The following is a 19119-nucleotide window of genomic DNA, read 5'->3' on the forward strand; positions in this document are numbered from 1 at the left end:
TTTTAAGTAAATGGATGAATAGATTATGCTCTTTAATAGACGTACCCAGCTCACTATGACCATTACTTTACGAGTTTTCGGGGGTTGCCCATTGGGCATGTTTGAGACTATTTACTTCTTTATTATAAGCAGGTTTGGACATATTTTATATTAGTTCATCTGCATCATAGCCCACTATCAGTACTATGTTAAACTATCAGTATATGTACAACATATTTCAGTAGTGTCTCTTAAGGTGGGGGGTGGATATATTTTTGGATAGATTTTTTTCTGTAGTTCTGCTTGCGATTAATCATTTAAAAATCAGCCAGTTTGTTAATGGGACTCTTTTTTTGTTTGTTTCAGTTTATTGGAGAGCCTGAGCCAACTGTTTGGGCTGCATCACTGGTCACACCATGGCAGCTGTAAAGTCACTGGCAGGACCAGGGACATCACAGTCAGCTAGAGAGCGAGATAAAGGACGCCTGGTATGTTTTAGAATTCCAACATAATACCAACAGCATTGTATGCTTAATGGCATGGTATGCTCCTGAACTGGATTAAAAAACGGCACTGAGAAAAAAGGGTTGGGCAATAGCCCACCAATGCCGAGACACAGCTGAGGTCCAAGTGTAACTATTTTGTTTCATTTTCTTTAGATATCCATGCAGCATAATGTTCCCGGTGATGTGAAAATACAGAAGCAGTACCTGAACTCTGAAGTGAGGTCAACGGAAGGTTGTGAGGAGGTGTGGACTAATAGTTTGCCCAGAGATCGTTCAAACACCATTCCCTTTTCACAGTCATTCAGCATAGACCAATCTGTTAGGTGAGTAATGCTTCCACACAGCCATGTTCATTCTATTATTCATTGTGCGCCAGTCTGTCACAGGGCAGACACACATACACTATATTGCCAAAAGTATTCGCTCGTCTGCCTTCACACACATATGAACTTGAGTGACATCCCATTCTTAATCCATAGGGTTTAATATGATGTCGGCCCACCCTTTGTAGCTATAACAGCTTCAACTCTTCTAAGAAGGCTTTCCACAAGGTTTAGGAGTGTGTTTATGGGAATTTTTGACCATTCAAGGGTTGAGGTCAGGACTCTGTGCAGGCCAGTCAAGTTCTTCCACACCAAACTCGATCATCCATGCCTTTATGGACCTTGCTTTGTGCACTGGTGCGCAGTCATGTTGGAACAGGAAGGGGCCATCCCCAAACTGTTCCCACAAAGTTGGGAGCATGAAATTGTCCAAAATCTCTTGGTATGCTGAAGCATTAAGAGTTCCTTTCACTGGAACTAACTCCTGAAAAACAACCCCACACCATAATCCCCCCCTCCACCAAACTTTACACTTGGCACAATGCAGTCAGATAAGTACCGTTCTCCTGGCAACAGCCAAACCCAGACTCGTCCATCAGATTGCCAGACGGAGAAGCGTGATTCGTTACTCCAGAAAACACGTCTCCACTGCTCTAGAGTCCAGCATGGCATGGCAGTGGAAAGCGTATAAACGCAGACCCCTCGAGCGTGTAGCACTAACCCAGGCAATGGATGAGGCATGTGATGACATCAATGCAGATGAATGCCAGGGATGAATCCGCCATGCCAAGTGTATTTTCCCCTGCTGCTTGACCAGGAAGAACATCACAGCCAATGTGAAAATAGCACACATATTGTTTTTTTTTAATGATATAGTGATTTATTCAAGTGGCAATAAGGAATTAAAAGCAAGTTCAACACTAGTATGAAATATGACTCAGAGGGCAGTATGGGGTGCAAACTAATTCATAATTTAAAATGAGCTGAGCATGGTCCTCTAGAATAGAATGAACAAACTAAATCCCCCAAATGTTTTGGCAAAACTTATTTTGGATTTGGGAATGAGAATGTTATTAATGCTTTGAGTCATTTAGAGTCTCAGTGCGTTTGAGTGGGAAATGGGTGTTTAGTTTGGGCTGTCCGGGCAACAAAAGCTCATACAACTACCATATCTGTGTGTTTATTGCCCTGAAGTAAAAAAAACTGCAAAACTATTGCTCATGTATTGGTTGTTGTCCACCCTCCAAAACATAGCCATTCATGTCTGTATAGGTGCTGGACTGGCTGACAGCACCACTGATATTTGAACCCTGAACCCTTTATTTAGCAGTAGGGGGCTGCCAATTGCAAGACAGTCACTTTAGTTGTCCTGTTGCCTTTATGCAATCTCGTTAATGATTACTCGATATGATGTTTATGTTATTAATGTTTGTTTATGTTTAAGCAAGAAACTCCAGCTTTAGCTTGAAAAAATTTGATTTAATTGATATTATATTTGTGCTTTTTCTCAGTTACAGAAGTCCCGAATCAGTGGAAATGGATGAAATCATGGCTGCAATGGTCCTTACCAACCTGTCCTGCAGCTCAGTGATTCAGAGTCCTCCACAGAGAGATCCCCTGCCATGTAAGCCATCCTTTCAGGAAGTCTGAGCCAATCAGACAGACATTTGTTCATGCAATATTGAGACAAAGTCACTTGTACAAAGTCCAAAGTCACTGTTTGTGTGATGAATTAATTTGTTAGCTTATTTGTTAGCTTAACTGCTCCGAATTCTAACAAATGAAAGAAAAAAGTTTCAAGTGCTGTCTGGAAGCTTAGCTTGGCAGATATACCTACATTTGAAATATGCACTATATTGCCGAAAGTATTTGCTCGTCTGCCTTCACACGCATATGAACTTGAGTGATATCCCATTCTTAATCCACAGGGTTTAATATGATGTCGGCCCACTTTTTGCAGCTATAACAGCTTCAACTCTTCTGGGAAGGCTTTCCACAAGGTTTAGGAGTGTGTTTATGGGAATTTTTGACCATTCTTCCAGAAGCGCATTTGTGAGGTCAGACACTGATGTTGGACGAGAAGGCCTGGCTCACAGTCTCCGCTCTAATTCATCCCAAAGGTGTTCTATCGGGTTGAGGTCAGGACTCTTTATAGACCTTGCTTTGTGCACTGGTGCGCAGTCATGTTGGAACAGGAAGGGGCCATCCCCAAACTGTTCCCACAAAGTCCCCAAAAATCTCTTGGTATGCTGAAGCATTAAGAGTTCCTTTCACTGGAACTAAGGGGCCGAGCCCAACTCCTGAAAAACAACCCCACACCATAATCCCCCCTCCACCAAACTTTACACCTGGCACAATGCAGTCAGACAAGTACCGTTCTCCTGGCAACCACCAAACCCAGACTCGTCCATCGGATTGCCAGACAGAGAAGCGTGATTCGTCACTCCAGAGAACACGTCTCCACTGCTCTAGAGTCCAGTGGCAGCGTGCTTTACACCACTGCATACGACACTTTGTATTGCACTTTTTTTTTTTACATTTTCATCATTTAGCAGACGCTTTTATCCAAAGCGACTTACACAGTGAGCGGAATACGATGAGCAATTGAGGGTTAAGGGCCTTGCTCAGGGACCCAACAGTGGCAACTTGGTGGTGGCAGGGCTTGAACCGGCAACCTTCTGTTTACTAGTCCAGTTCCTTAACCACCGAGCTTTGTATTGCACTTGGTGATGTAAGGCCTGTATGCAGCTGCTCGGCCATGGAAACCCATTTCTCTACACACTGTTCTTGAGCTGATCTGAAGGCCACATGAAGTTTGGAGGTCTGTAGCAATTGACTCTGCAGAAAGTTGGAGACCTCTGCACACTATGCGCCTCAGCATCCGCTGTCCCCACTCTGTCATTTTACGTGGCCTACCACTTAGTGGCTGAGTTGCTGTCGTTCCCAATCGCTTCCACTTTGTTATAATACCACTGACAGTCGACTGTGGAATATTTAGTAGCAAGGAAATTTCACGACTGGACTTGTTGCGCAGGTGGCATCCTATGACGGTACCTGAGAGCGACCCATTCTTTCACAAATGTTTGTAGAAGCAGTCTGCATGCCTAGGTGCTTGGTTTCATACACCTGTGACCATGGAAGTGATTGGAACACCTGAATCCAATGATTTGGATGGGTGAGTGTATACTTTTGGCAATATAGTGTATTTATATCAAACGATAATGATTAAAATCAGAATGGTATGACTGAAAATTTGCATTCTATTGTTTTATTTACATTTTCATTTTAGCAGACGCTTTTATCCAAATTGACTTACAATACTGTGACAGTATACAGTCTAGGCAATTGAAGTTTAAGGACCTTGCTCTAGGGCACAACAGTGACAAGCTGGCAATGGTGGGGCTTAAACCAGTGACCTTTTAATTACTAGCCCAGTACCTTAACCACTAGGCTACAACTGTGTTATGTTTTGCTGGGATTGCTGGAGGATATTGTATTGTAAAACCTTTGTTGAACCCTTGAGTTTCTGATTTTAAAAAGTATCCTCCATCCAAGCGCTCAGGTGACTCAGCAGTTTTATGCGTCAACCCACCGCTGCGATCATGAGCTTCTGACCTGACAGGGTGTTGAGGTGCCTGCACTAGTCATAGCAGGTCTCCATATGTGGTGCGGTTCTCCGCCAGTCGCAGGTAAAAAAAAAAAAAAAGGCTGATGACAAAGCTTGATAGTTTCAGCTCTCCTTGGGCCAAATGCCAGAGTAATAAGGGAATTTGCATTGATTAGATTATGAGCAATATAGGAAAAAAAACTACCCACATTCATCCACCTTCTCTCACTTTGTTTGCATGTAATGTCCAGCTGGCTTTGTTGATATGGAATGTGGTGGGGGCGAGCTGTCGGATAGTGGCAGCAGCGGCTACTGGAGCTGGGAGCATGGCAGTGTGAGTCCTGCCCCCTCACTATCCGTCACTGAGACAGACAGCAGTGTGGACCAAATGGTGGATAAGGGGCTGCATATGGAGTTGGAGCCTGGGGCATATGATGAGCTGGACACCAGGAGGTGTAAGGTGAGAGTGATGATGGGTGACTGGGTGAATTATGTTGCAGCAGATTCTCAGAAAAAGAATAGCATCTGACTCAACGTTCCTCCTCTGTTGCTCTCACAGATTTTGAGCAGGGGAGCGTATAGGTGTTTGTGGCCCGCCTGTGGCAAAGTGCTAACATCACGGGTTGGGATGAAACATCACATTCGCATCCTTCATCTAGGGTGAGTCATGTATATATTGGCGAATTACACGAAATGTTATGTTGCAGTGGATGTGTTATTTCATGTCAATGGTTTATGTCACAGTATAAAAAAGCTTCCATAGTCTTTATTGGAAAGTGATATAAAATGTTGCTGTTGCTTATATTTTTTCTGCTGGTCTCTGATTTTAATAACAGATAACCATATTTATACAGCAGATCTGGTTTGGCTATTAATAAAACCCTAATCATCTTTAGTTAATGTTCTATTCCTTCCTCATCTGAACTCTTTCATCACTTCTGTACAGATGATTTAATCTTGTGATGTAAGTGCTAGGGCCAAATAACTATTAATACACCATCTGTTGGATGGTGTACATCCTCATAATAAAAGCCCCGGGAGCATGTGTGCTTCTTTTAAATTTTAAATCAGTGGTGCGTACAGTCTATGCCCATGGTTTCTAATTGGTAGATGTTATTGTTGCTAAATTTACCCCAGGTTTTCTTTTTTTAGATTATCCACATACACGCATGCAAAATCCAAACTGACTAAATGAAATAATATTGTACAACGATCACATAATTAACCTACAAGGATTTAAACCCCTTTTCCTAAAAAAGTTGGGATGTTTTGTAAAATGTCAAATGCAATAAAAATTCAATAAAAGATATATATATATATATATATATATATATATATATATATATATATATATAGATAGATAGATAGATAGATAGATAGATAGATAGACAGACAGACAGACAGACAGACAGACAGACAGACAGATAGTCAATTATTACAGCAGCTCAAGGTACATTGAAGTAAATAGTATTAAAATACACAAGTTTTATTGTATATCACTATGTAGGTAAACAAATAGAATAAAGAAACGTATGTAAGATAATAAACTATTAAAAAGTGTAATTTGCAGTAAATATTAACAGGAGTGTCAGATCACGCTCCATAAATCTATCCTGATAGTGGCTTAGTGTTCTATGATGTCCCAACACAGTGAAGTGTTGCACAGTGTGATCGCTGTTGGTACAAACAATCTCCTGTACCGTTCCTTGTTACGGCAGAGTTGTATGAGTCTGTTGCTGAAAGTGATCCGCTGTCTGACCAGCAGGTCATGGAGGGGGTGTGATGAGTTGTTAAGTATGGTTATGAGTTTGTTTAGGGACCTCCTTCCAACTCAAAATTGTGTGCAGCGAACATATAAAAATAAAAATGCATCAAATTCTAAATGTGTTTGCACTAGACAATAGGGTGGACACTTTTATAACCCCAAAAAGGAGGACATCAGATCCCAAAATAGAGGGCATGACAGTGGGTAGTCAGGACAGTGTCTACAGCACACAAAATGAAAGTCTTAATTAATATTATTAGAAAATTGCTATATTAATGATTGTTTTTATAACCACATTCAGAGTCTGCTTGGGATACTTTAGTGCAAAAAAGCATGTAATTCATCTTTCCTAGTCTTCGAAATAAATGGGTGGTGAGCCGACCACTCCGAGCTGTTTTTTGTTTTTCATTTTGGCATATTGACAGCATGAACAGTTATTAAAACTTAAAAAATTAACTAGCATTTCAGGGCTGGATATTCCACAATAAAGTGGTGAATGTCCTGAAGGACAGTGGTGGCTTTAAACCAATGACATACAAGTCATTTCTTTTGACATGGGAGACATGGGAGGGCAATGGGAGTCAAATTAGTTGTGACCGTTACAAGCATCTGGTTAGTTTCCAAAGGAGGACAAACGTGTGTCCATCCAGGCATTGTGCCTAACTGCTGGCAGGCAGATGAAAAGCTGGTCCTGTTCGCCTTGTCCACTGTCCCTGTACCACTGTCCACATGGGAGAGTGGTGGCCTAGTGGGTAGAGCTTTGGGCTATCAACTGAAAGGTTGAGAATTCGAATCCCGGCTCTGCCATGCAGTCCCCTAACCCTCTGTTCTCCAGGGGTGCTGTACAGTGGCTGACCCTGCATTTTTTTCCCTTTTTTTTCTCAGTTAAATAAAGATTCAAAAGAATGACAGATTCTTCTTTTTAACTGCACGTCCTAACTTTTCTTGAAATGGGGTTTAAAAACAAGGGCTTACCTTCAGTGTAATGGGTTTACACTGTTGATTTAATCTGTCACTTTGACCTGTACTGTTCTCTTGGTGTATGCCACACATTCACACATTTTGGGCCAGTTTGCCACTCATCGGGTCCTATTACATCCTTCTATCTTATTACATCTCTGTAGACTAGTTCTATGGCTTTTCTGGTATTGTTTTAAGCATTTATACATGCCAAAGAGCTTTGCAGTACGCCTTTCCAGAAGCTTCTGCACTAGGTTTTTTTTCAACCTGTGCTGCATATACAGTGTCTTGCAAAAGTATTCAGCCCCCTTGAACTTTTCAACCTTTTGCCACATTTCAGGCTTTAAACATAAAGATATGAAATTGTAATTTTTTGTGAAGAATCAATAACAAGTGCGACACAATTGTGAAGTGGAACGAAATTTATTGGATATTTTAAACTTTTTTTAGAAATAAAAACCTGAAAAGTGGGGCGTGCAATATTATTCAGCCCCTTTACTTTCAGTGCAGCAAACTCACTCCAGAAGTTCAGTGAGGATCTCTGAATGATCCAATGTTGACCTAAATGACTGATGGTGATAAATAGAATCCACCTGTGTGTAATCAAGTCTCCGTATAAATGCACCTGCTCTGTGATAGTCTCAGAGTTCTGTTTAAAGCGCAGAGAGCATCATGAAGACCAAGAAACACACCAGGCAGGTCCGAGATACTGTTGTGGAGAAGTTTAAAGCCGAATTTGGATACAAAAAGATTTCCCAAGCTTTAAACATCTCAAGGAGCACTGTGCAAGCGATCATATTGAAATGGAAGGAGTATCAGACCACTGCAAATCTACCAAGACCCGGCCGTCCCTCTAAACTTTCAGCTCAAACAAGGAGAAGACTGATCAGAGATGCAGCCAAGAGGCCCATGATCACTCTGAATGAACTGCAGAGATCTACAGCTGAAGTGGGAGACTCTGTCCATAGGACAACAATCAGTCGTACACTGCACAAATCTGGCCTTTATGGAAGAGTGGCAAGAAGAAAGCCATTTCTCAAAGATATCTATAAAAAGTCACCTGGGAGACACACCAAGCATGTGGAAGAAGGTGCTCTGGTCAGATGAAACCAAAATCGAACTTTTTGGCCACAACGCAAAACGTTATGTTTGGCATAAAAGCAACACAGCTCATCACCCTGAACACACCATCCCCACTGTCAAACATGGTGGTGGCAGCATCATGGTTTGGGCCTGCTTTTCTTCAGCAGGGACAGGGAAGATGGTTAAAATTGATGGGAAGATGGATGGAGCCAAATACAGGACCATTCTGGAAGAAAACCTGTTGCAGTCTGCAAAAGACCTGAGACTGGGACGGAGATTTATCTTCCAACAAGACAATGAACCAAAACATAAAGCAAAATCTACAATGGAATGGTTCACAAATAAACTTATCCAGGTGTTAAAATGGCCAAGTCAAAGTCCAGACCTGAATCCCATCGAGAATCTGTGGAAAGAGCTGAAAACTGCTGTTCACAAACGCTCTCCATCCAACCTCACTGAGCTCGAACTGTTTTGCAAGGAAGAATGGGCAAAAATTTCTGTCTCTCGATGTGCAAAACTAATAGAGACATACCCCAAGCGACTTGCAGCTGTAATCGCAGCAAAAGGTGGCGCTAGAAAGTATTAACGCAAGGGGGCTGAATAATATTGCACGCCCCACTTTTCAGTTTTTTATTTCTAAAAAAAGTTTAAAATATCCAATAAATTTCGTTCCACTTCACGATTGTGTCCCACTTGTTGTTGATTCTTCACAAAAAATTACAATTTCATATCTTTATGTTTAAAGCCTGAAATGTGGCAAAAGGTTGAAAAGTTCAAGGGGGCTGAATACTTTTGCAAGGCACTGTATAAAGGCATGTTGTGTATGGGCATAATATTTCAAATACCCTTAAAATACTGCATGAGCATAGAAGATAGAAGAGCAAGGAATTTATTCCAAATCATTTATGTCTACTTTTTAAATGCTATCTTGCTCTTCCTAGCAGCAGCAGCCTGGAGCAGTTTCAACAAGAGGAGGATTTCTATTACACCGAGGTCTCATCAGAGGAGGAAGAGTCAATGCTTCCATCATTATCTCCAGTGTTCACCAGTGGGTCCTGGTCCGTATGCAGCTCCACCCACAGCCAACCAAACTCCACATCCAGCGCTCTCAGCCAATCGGCTCCAAGCTGCGTGTGGCAGATCCACACGGAACATCTCTACCAGGTGACTTAACAAGTGCCGCTCTTCCTCCCAAGTGTGGTTTGTTACTGTCTAGAGCACACTGTTTGGATTTTTCTCCAATCACCTTTCCCCAGATCATCATGACTAGGCATGTTACATTTACAACATACAGTCAAGCCGGAAAATCTGCACACCCCTTTCACCTTCTCCATGTTTTATTACAATACATTACAGACTCATTCTATAGTAGATTTAGTTCATTTTTGTCTCAAAATTCTACACAAAATAACCCACAATGACAAAGTGAAAGCAGGTTTTTTAGACATCTGTGCTGATTTATTAAAATCTAAATGTAAAATATCATATGTACACAAGTGTGCACACCCTATGATATTACACCCAAAAGTGAGATGAGGTGCATTTTGTTTTCACTGATGCTGCTTGAGATGTTTCTACAATGTAATTGGAGTCCACCTGTGTTAAATCTAATTGATTGGACATGATTGGGGATTGCCAACACCTGCCTATATAAGGTCATATCAGTGCATATCAGAGCAAACTCCAAGCCATGGGGTCAAAGGAATTATCTGCAGACCTCTGAAACAGGATTGTGTCAAGGCATAGATCTGGAGAAGGGTACAGAAGGTCCCAAAGAGCACAGTGGCCACCATCATTTGTAAATGGAAGAAGATTGGAACCACCAAAAATCTTCCTAGAGCTGGTTTTCAGCAGCGGAACCGGGGCGACTAGTCCTAATAGAGGGAAAGATGAACCTTCTCCAGAGCGCTCTGGACCTCAGACTGGGGCAAAGGTTTACCTTCCAGAATGAAAACGACCCGAAGCACACAGCCAAGGAACAAAGGAGTGGCGTCAGAGAAAGTCTTTGAGTGGCCCAGCCAGAGCCCAGACCTGAATCCAATCGAATATCTGTGGAAGGAGCTGAAAATGACTGTGTACCGACGCTCCTCATCCAACCTGATGGAGCTTGCAAGGATATGCCAAGAGGAATGGGCAAAAATGTCCAGAAACAAGTGTGCTAAGCTTGTAGCTTCCTTCCCAAGATGACTTGAAGCTGTAATTGCTGCCAAAGGTGCATCAACCAAGTATTAGGCTAAGGGTGTGTACAGATATGTAACCTCTAAATAAACCATTTTTGTCAGTAAATTAAAATTGCATATTTTCTAAACCCTGTTTTCACTTCGTAATTATTGGTGATTGTGTGTAGATGTTTGAGGCAAAAAAAGAACCCAATCTAATATTGAATAAGTCTGTAATGTAATAAAATGTGGAGAAGGTGAAAGGGGTGTGCAGACTTTCCGGCTTGACTGTTTTGTTATCACCTAATCACAATAATTTTAGTAAACAGTGTTCATTTAAAAGCATTGCAATGAGAAGCTCGGGTACTGCAGCGGTGTAACACGCTAACACACCACTGTAGATTGTTAAGTCGCGAGTTCAGATCTCAGCAGAGCAACCTAAAAAACCTTTTCAAAAAGACTCAACACTGGTTGAGGGTTTCTAAGCCAATTAAGACCCCCCTGCTTTCAAAAATATTCTCGGACCCCCTACGCACAGGTTATTATATTATTCTTACGCATTCAGCAACAATTAAAAAAGGTTTTGCTTTCAAACAAACATTTAGTAGCCTCCTGCTAAATAGTTTGGAAAAGCCTTCAATAGCCAAAAATTGCAAATTACAAAAATGCAGCATTTAAACAGCCTTGTACAAAACAGGAAGCTCCTTGAAAACTTGGCTATGATTCAGTTGTTTGTTAATTTGCTCAATTGTGAGGCTCAATCAGTGCGATGAATGCTGCTGGAGACGACTGATTATTCACTGATAAGCACTTGTGCACAGATGACGCACTGTGGCTGAGGTGCCTCTTTGCTCACTGGAAATTCAATAAATCCAAAGTAAAGGAATATATATTTTGGTATTTTCTAAATTTGGTATCAGCTAGTGCCTGCAGAGCTTGTGAAACTGTTGATAGGAGCTTTTTCACCTGGGTATACTTCATCGGGCTCTGCATTAGCAACTGAATTAGAATAAATTGTAGTGCCTATCTGTTGACCTTTGCTTTTTTTTTTTTTTTTTTTTTAATAATTTTTCCCACTCCCCCCCCCCCCCCCCCCCCCCCCCCCCCCCCCCCCCCCCCCACAATTTTCTCCCCTAATCGAGTCGTGTCCAATTACCCTGAACGCGTCCTCTATAGTGATTCGACCCCTCGCCGCTGACTGAGGACGCCTCTTAACTGACATACGCCCCCTCCGACTGCATTACACGAGTCGAGTTCATACACAGACGGGCACTGTGTACGGAGGGCCACACCCCCATCAGCATTATTCCTCAGCCCTGTGCAGGTGCCATCAGTCAGCCAGCAGGGACTGCAGTTGCACCAGTTATGAGGACCTATGATCCAACTTTTTACCCCTAACCCTGACCAACAGCCAGTCGTTGTTCATGCAGCCGCCCAGCCCAGTCCCTTAAACTCAACATGTGTGCGACTGACGTTTTTTTCAGCGCTTGACTTAATGTATTAAAAGAACAACATAGAAACACTAAACCTCTGTTAATTATTACTGTTCTTAAGTTCTCTCCACTAATGATATTCCTCGCTCGTTTTTTTTATATAATAAGTCACATTAAGCTTTGTTCACCTTCACGCTTCATAGGAAATAACGACGCAGCCAGCACAAAAGCGATATTGCCGCTTCTCATGTGAATGCGCCTCTCAATAAACTCGCTAGGGAGTAGGGGCTTGAACCTATTATTATTTTAGATATTTCATGTTTTGTCTGCTCAACTTCATTGTATTTGATAATATACCTCCACTTCAGGCCTGCAACACATTCCAAAAAACGTTGGGACGGGGGCAATTTAGGGCTAGTGATGAGGTGAAAAAACTAAATAATTATGTGATTCCAAACAGGTGATGTCAACAGGTGATTTTATGGTTTGGTTCAAAAGCAGCATCCAGGAGTCTTTTATGAGCAAAGATGATCAGAGGATTTTCAGTTTGTCAACAAATGTGTGAGAAAATTATTGAAATGTTTAAGAACAATGTACCTGAAAGAAAGATTAGAAGGGATTTGTATATTTCTCCCTCATACAGCGCATAATATCATTAATCTTAAGACGTGTTTGCAGGAAGAATGGGACAAAATAAAAGCTGAAACACTAAATCACTTGGTATCCTTGTTGCCAAAGCGTCTTTTAAATGTGGTGAAAAGGAATGGCAACATTACAAAGTGGTAAATGCTTTTTTGGAATGTGTTGCAGACCTGAAATGCAGGAATGGATGTTTATTAATAAATGAAATAAAGTTGACCACACAAAACATGAAATATCTCAGGTTCATCCTGTCTGTAATCAAATAAAAGTCAAAGTAAATGTAAGAAACTCTGTGTTTTTTTATTATTTGCATTTTCCATGCTGTCCCAACTTCTTCTGATTTGGGGTTGTATTTCAAAATGAACTATTTTATTGTCAATACCTAGTTTTTAGTAGTTGTTTTATTCCTTCAGGCCTGGGCACCAGCTGAGGTGACAATATCTCCTGGCTCGCCTTCTTCCTGTGTTGGGCCTTCAGCTGGACCTCACTCAAGACCTCAGGTAGATCTTAAGTGTATTTACAAAATACAATCAGTTGGTGCGCTTGCGTGGGTGCAGTGGTAAATTACGCTAGCCAATTACCGCTGGGATCCAGGGTTCAAATCCCCAGCAGTGCTGTTGTCTGGTCAGGGTGGTGATCGAGGCCCCATGATGGATTGGGATCCTGTCTGGGGTGTGTTACTATATTGTATTCAGTGATTATGAAAATCTGTTCTTTGCACTTTTGTCAGTTAAACAAAGGTGCATAAGAATAATAATATAATAATATCATTCAGGGCGCACAGGTGGTCCGGTGGTGAAATACGTTACCCCGTTCTTCTGATTGCAGGGTTTGAATCTTAATGGTGCTATTGGCCGGTCAGGTGTCTACACAGACGTGATTTTCTGAGGGTAGAAGTGGGGGCAACTGAACAGCCTAGCCATTTTGAGGTGCTCTTGTCAGTGCACTTTCAGGGCCGGTCTCAAGGCCAGAGACAATAAGGAGGGTTTTGTGAGAAAGGGCATCAGGCATAAAAACTGTGCCAGATCAGATATATGAACGAGAATGATTACTGTTTGCTGATATTTCCACCTGTTTGTTCTTGCATCATCATTGTTAATTTTTTATTGCAGTTTTTTCAATGTGGTCACTATGAATGACCAATCATCTTAAACATGTCTAGCATATGGGTGGTGCAGTGACCTAATGCACTTGCCCACTACTGCTGAGACCTTGAGCTTACAAGCTGTGCTATCGACCTAGCCAGGCATCCAGCTGTGCCTAGTGGAGGGAGGTTGAATGAGTTCAACATTGCAGCCTCTGCTAGCTGGTTCAGGCGCCTGCACCAGAGATGAATGATGCACAGATAGCAGTTTGTGACACTTTCTGGTGGGTGAAAAGAAGCAGCTGGCGACTGCATGTGTGCATCACGGGGGTGTGTGAAGTCTGCGTCTCTCCCCGGTCAGGGCAGTGGTGCTGCAGTCAGTGGAGGAAGTTACATCCAAGGAATAGGACATGATTAGCTTGAGAGGAAAAGGGGGAAATCTAAAAAAAAATGTATTGCACCATGTAAGTCAAATGTTGCCTTAGTATTCTGGGAAGAACCTAAAAAGACACAATGTCAAACAGTACCAGCATTGGAGTTTAGATGAGGAATGTGAATTGCTGCATAATTTGCTTTGGATATGGTGTGTCATTATATTACTTGATCTGATTTTTAGATCACGACATCACGCAGCCGTTCCATCAGCGTGGGCGAGCAGTGGCTACAGCGCAACAGTGTTCCCACCAGATCACACACAATAAGTGCATCACCTTCCAGAGGCCACTGCTCTATCCGGTATGTAATTATTATTTTGATATCTACTGTTGAATGGCTTATTCTGTTATATAGATAGGCTTTTGAGTTTGTGCTAGTGCTACCTACATCAAATTTATAGTTATTTTGAAACAATTTGATAAGCTCGGCTCCTATTCATCAAATCACCATTTACAAAGATTCAAATCCATACTACAGTTAATCTAGTTGTGTACTAATGTAACCTATATAAAATTGTGGTTATGCAATATTTAAGATGTTTGACTGTGTAAATACATGTGCTAAGTATTTCCCTCCTTTTTTCTTCAATTTTTGCACATTTGTCACACCAAATGGTTTTACACCGATCAGCCATAACATTAAAACCACCTCCTTGTTTCTACACTCACTGTCCATTTTATCAGCTCCACTTACCATATAGAAGCACTTTGTAGTTCTACAATTACTGACTGTAGTCCATCTGTTTCTCTGCATGCTTTGTTAGCCCCCTTTCATGCTGTTCTTCAATGGTCAGGACTCTCCCAGGACCACCACAGAGTAGGTATTATTTGGGTGGTGGATCATTCTAAGCACTGCAGTGACACTGACATGGTGGTGGTGTGTTAGTGTGTGTTGTGCTGGTATTGGTGGATAAGACACAGCAATGCTGATGGAGTTTTTAAACACCTCACTGTCACTGCTGGAATGAGAATAGTCCACCAATCAAAAATATCCAGCCAACAGCGCCCCATGGGCAGCGTCCTGTGACCACTGATGAAGGTCTAGAAGATGACCAACTCAAACAGCAGCAATAGATGAGCGATCGTCTCTGACTTTACATCTACAAGATGGACCAACTAGGTAGGAGTGTCTAATAGAGTGGACAGTGAGTGGACACGGTCCTTTTTTTAAGCAGCACTGCTGTGTCTGATCCACTCATACCAGCACAGCACACACTAACACACCACCACCATGTCAGTGTCACTGCAGTGCTGAGAATGATCCACCATCTGTGGTGGTCCTGTGGGAGTAAAAGGAGGTTAAAAAAGAGAAATGTATGAAATATGTAGAGAAATAGATGGACTACAGTCAGTAATTGTAGAACTACAAAGTGCTTCTATATGGTAAGTGGAGCTGATAAAATGGACAATGTGTGTAGAAACAAGGAGGTGGTTTTAATGTTATGGCTGATTGTTGTATAAGTCCCTTTCTCTAACTTCTATGCCACATCAATGACATTCTTTTCTAAAACTTTCTACACTACCAAATAGAAAAACCCAGAATAAACCCATAATAAAATTATGAAACAATCAAATTTGTACAATCATTTCTGGACAGAGAGGTAAAGGTATTTACTCTCAGAAAAAGAACAATTGCGCAATAGCTGAAATCTAAAGATGTCGCACATTAACTGTTGGATGTTTTTAAGTGGTGTTTCAGACATCGCAGCATGCTAAACTTGTGTATGTAAAGGATATGTTTTATGTGTGCATCTTCAGGAAAGGCCGAGGGGAGGCGAAAAAATGCCGTAAAGTGTATGGTGTTGAACACAGAGATCAGTGGTGCACCGCTTGTCGCTGGAAGAAAGCCTGTCAGCGCTTTCCTGACTAAAAATTAAAAAGAAAAGAAAATAATAAGAAAAAGACTTTAGAGGACAAAGAAGAATTGAATTATTTCTGTTTTTTTCTTTGTCAAATTCAGGCACTGTAATGGGAGTTAAGATTTCTGTTTCACTTTTTACCTTTTTCCCTCCAATAGAAAGTGTTTTTTGTTTTTGTTTTTTCCCTAAGTGAGCACTGGTGCTAGCTATTAATACTGTGTTATGTTGTAGGGTCAGGACTCGTCTGACTTTTTTCCTTTTATTAGACAGAAAGTGTCAGTATGTAAATCTTGATTTTCTTTTTAGTTTCACATCCTGCACTTTAACCTTTCCTGCGATTATTTAATAAGTCATTGTTAAATCTGATATATCGTTAGCATCTGAACATTTGTGTTGTTTATCTGTGGCTGTTCTATTAGCCTGAAACATGTACTAGCTAAATATTGGGTATCGTGTTGTACATATCACACAGATTCCAACAGTATGTTCAGGTGGATTTTTACTTTCCAAGTTCTACCTAACGCCCATGTGACAGCGCTTCCCAATCAGGTGCAACTACTAGAGAAAAAGCTAGTGAAGGCGAGTGGTTTATGTGACTGAGTTGGTGAGTAAGAAAGTGATTAAGTGCAGCTATAACCTGTGATTAAATACCAAAGTGCTTTTACAGTGGTGATTCCGAGGACAATTGCTTAGGTGCTGCCCTTAAACCAAGTCGGGCTTGTTCCTTTTGTATGTCCCTTGTTATCCTCTATAAAACGGTACGTATTAAGATTTTATTTGTACATGGATCAAAGTCTTGTTGGAACTGTTGGATTTGATAATTTGACATTCTGTTAAAACACACCTTATACAATATGCAAACATGAGAACTGGATTGTTGCATTACAAATCACAAGAGAAGTAGTAAACTATTTTATTCATGTTTGTGTGCATTTTCTGTACAATTTGAACGTCTAAAAGAAAAGACCATTTATGAAAAAAATACCTTCAAGATGTGTCTGAAGTGTTTTCATTTCACAAAGCCATAATGTAATGTGTTGAAATATACATCATTCACAATGCCAGAATTACATATACATGACAAATACTGTAATAGACATACTATTACAACTGTATGCCCATTCCTTGCTTGTCTGTTTATAGATCACTCACCAATGTGAAAATCTGATTATTTATACAAAGAAATACTAAAGGAAATGTAAAACACAAATAGAATTCCACTCCACTTGCATATATGTTCGAGTTCAAATCAATGTGGGAAAAGTCATGCTGAATTCATTTTGTAACAGGTACCCTAAGCCTAGTTTTCAGTCTGATCTTCTGTTGTTCACATACTGAAACGAATCAAAGTGCTTACATGTGTGATCTCTAGAGGGCAGCATCATTCCATGGACGTTATCAAGGCTTTACTAAGTCCATATTTTTGTTTTGCTTTTTACTTTAAACCACACCGTAACCCTGGCTAAGACAGGTGCTCATATGTGCTGGGTATTACTTATCAAATGCAATATATGACCTAAACCTGAACCCCATTAGTTCATGTTTTTGTAGCTCACCATAAGGAAAAGGTTGCTGTGTTTCTACAACGATGTTCAATCCTTTTCACCCTTTCGATCCTGGAACAATACAGTGTTCTTAAGTCAAAATGTTTGTTAGATAAACCTATTTTTCCCATAAGAAATAATGTAAATAGAATTAATCCATGCCAGACCTTCCAAACCACCCCCTTACCTAACCTTTCTAATGTCTTTAATTGTCTTTTTGGTTATGAATACAAGTATATTTTCTTAAATCTTAAATTATAGAATACATTTCTGTAATAAACAATAATAAACAACAATACACAGTAGTACTGTACATAAAAAAACGCCACATTTCAGTACAGTACGTGTGCTGTACAATACACCATAATATATTTCCTTTTTTTTAATAAAATGTATCCACCCGAAACAACAACTCTCACATTTTTCTATTATTTCTTTTTTATTTCAATAGTGTTGTATTTTGTAGGTGTAATTGCACGAAAGAAAGAATACTTTACGATTTCCTTCTCTCTCACTCACTGTCCCCTCTGTCTGATACACAGTGACAGCTACTGGCAGGAGTATTTATACAACAACAAATAGTAATAGATTTATTTTCTCAACACTGCGCTTTCTCTGCACCTTCTTTGGGGCCATGTTAATATTGAATTTTACAAAATATAAAGAAAACACTGAAAAAACACTGTCCGCTGTACGAATGTTTGCTCACTGTATATATACTGTATGTATATATATATATATATATATATATATATATATATATATATATATATATATATATATATAAAGAGAGAGAGAGAGAGACGGTTGGACTCAACTTGTTCGTGACGTCACATTTCGTAATCCGAAATTTGTTCGTACGTTAAGTTGAAAAAGATCGTTCATTACCCAAAATGTTCGTATGGTAAATGGTTCGTAACTCAAGGGTCCACTGTACTTCGATTGGGTTGCAGCATTTATTCAGTAATTTACTGGGTTGCAGCTTTTACACAGTAATTTACTGGGTTGCACACTTCTACGTTTGCTATGTAGGTCCCACGTCTCGGGACTGAATGTGTACTACTTTTTATACATTATTTTTTTAAGTAATTTGCAGTTTTGTTTTTTACCTTTAAACAAACGTGGATAAAGCTGATTTGTGTATCCAGCTTGTTACTGTTTGAAAGTGATACTGTGAATAACGTGGGGGTTGAGAATGAGCCATTTTCTACATTATGTATTAACTACATAAAACACAATTTTAGGGACCAATTTAAAAATGTATTGATTGTTTATGTATTTTCCTACATTTACATGAAGTAATAGACCCTTTGGCAAACAAAATATAGTAAATAATAATATAATAAATAAGAAACTAAAAATACTAGGTATTAAAATTACAACATTTGCAATCCAACCTTGGTTTATCATGTCAAGTCTCTACCTTTTACTATTACTGAAAATATTATTATTATGAGTACAATCAAGTCAATAAGGACTCCTTACAACCATACAGGACTTTATAATTTATTTAACAAATACTATCACAAATGGCCAAAGGGTCTTGTATGTTGAATCACTCCAATATAAAGACATTTTTCCAGCTCTTCGTGTTAGTTAACTTTCTCTTGTTGTCAATAACTGACCTAACTTTGCTGCTCAATGGTTAAGGTGGTGGTCTAACATCTATAAGGTTTGTTGGCTCTAGCAAAGTGCCTTTGTTGGGCACTTAAGCAACATCTTTGAATTTTAATTACTAAAA

The 19119-nt window shown here is 40.2% G+C and overlaps 1 protein-coding gene across 3 annotated transcripts; it reads left to right on the top strand.

Annotated features, from left to right (window-relative positions):
• The first annotated feature begins 350 nt into the window (after positions 1-350).
• On the top strand, positions 351-16825 carry znf395b (zinc finger protein 395b). Of its 3 annotated transcripts, none has more exons than XM_063002054.1 (9): positions 351-467; positions 639-808; positions 2320-2432; positions 4667-4875; positions 4975-5075; positions 9165-9387; positions 12871-12957; positions 14158-14276; positions 15734-16825. In XM_063002054.1, exons 1-9 carry the CDS (start codon positions 396-398, stop codon positions 15843-15845), a joined length of 1206 nt encoding a protein of 401 aa, XP_062858124.1. In that variant the 5' UTR covers positions 351-395; the 3' UTR covers positions 15846-16825. The 3 variants fall into 3 exon arrangements, with proteins under 3 accessions (XP_062858124.1, XP_062858125.1, XP_062858126.1); XM_063002055.1 differs by having other exon boundaries at positions 9168-9387; XM_063002056.1 differs by having other exon boundaries at positions 2326-2432.
• The last annotated feature ends 2294 nt before the right edge of the window (positions 16826-19119 follow it).

The sequence above is a fragment of the Trichomycterus rosablanca genome, chromosome 9 (assembly GCF_030014385.1).
Source record: "Trichomycterus rosablanca isolate fTriRos1 chromosome 9, fTriRos1.hap1, whole genome shotgun sequence".
NCBI classification, from domain to species: Eukaryota; Metazoa; Chordata; class Actinopteri; order Siluriformes; family Trichomycteridae; genus Trichomycterus; species Trichomycterus rosablanca.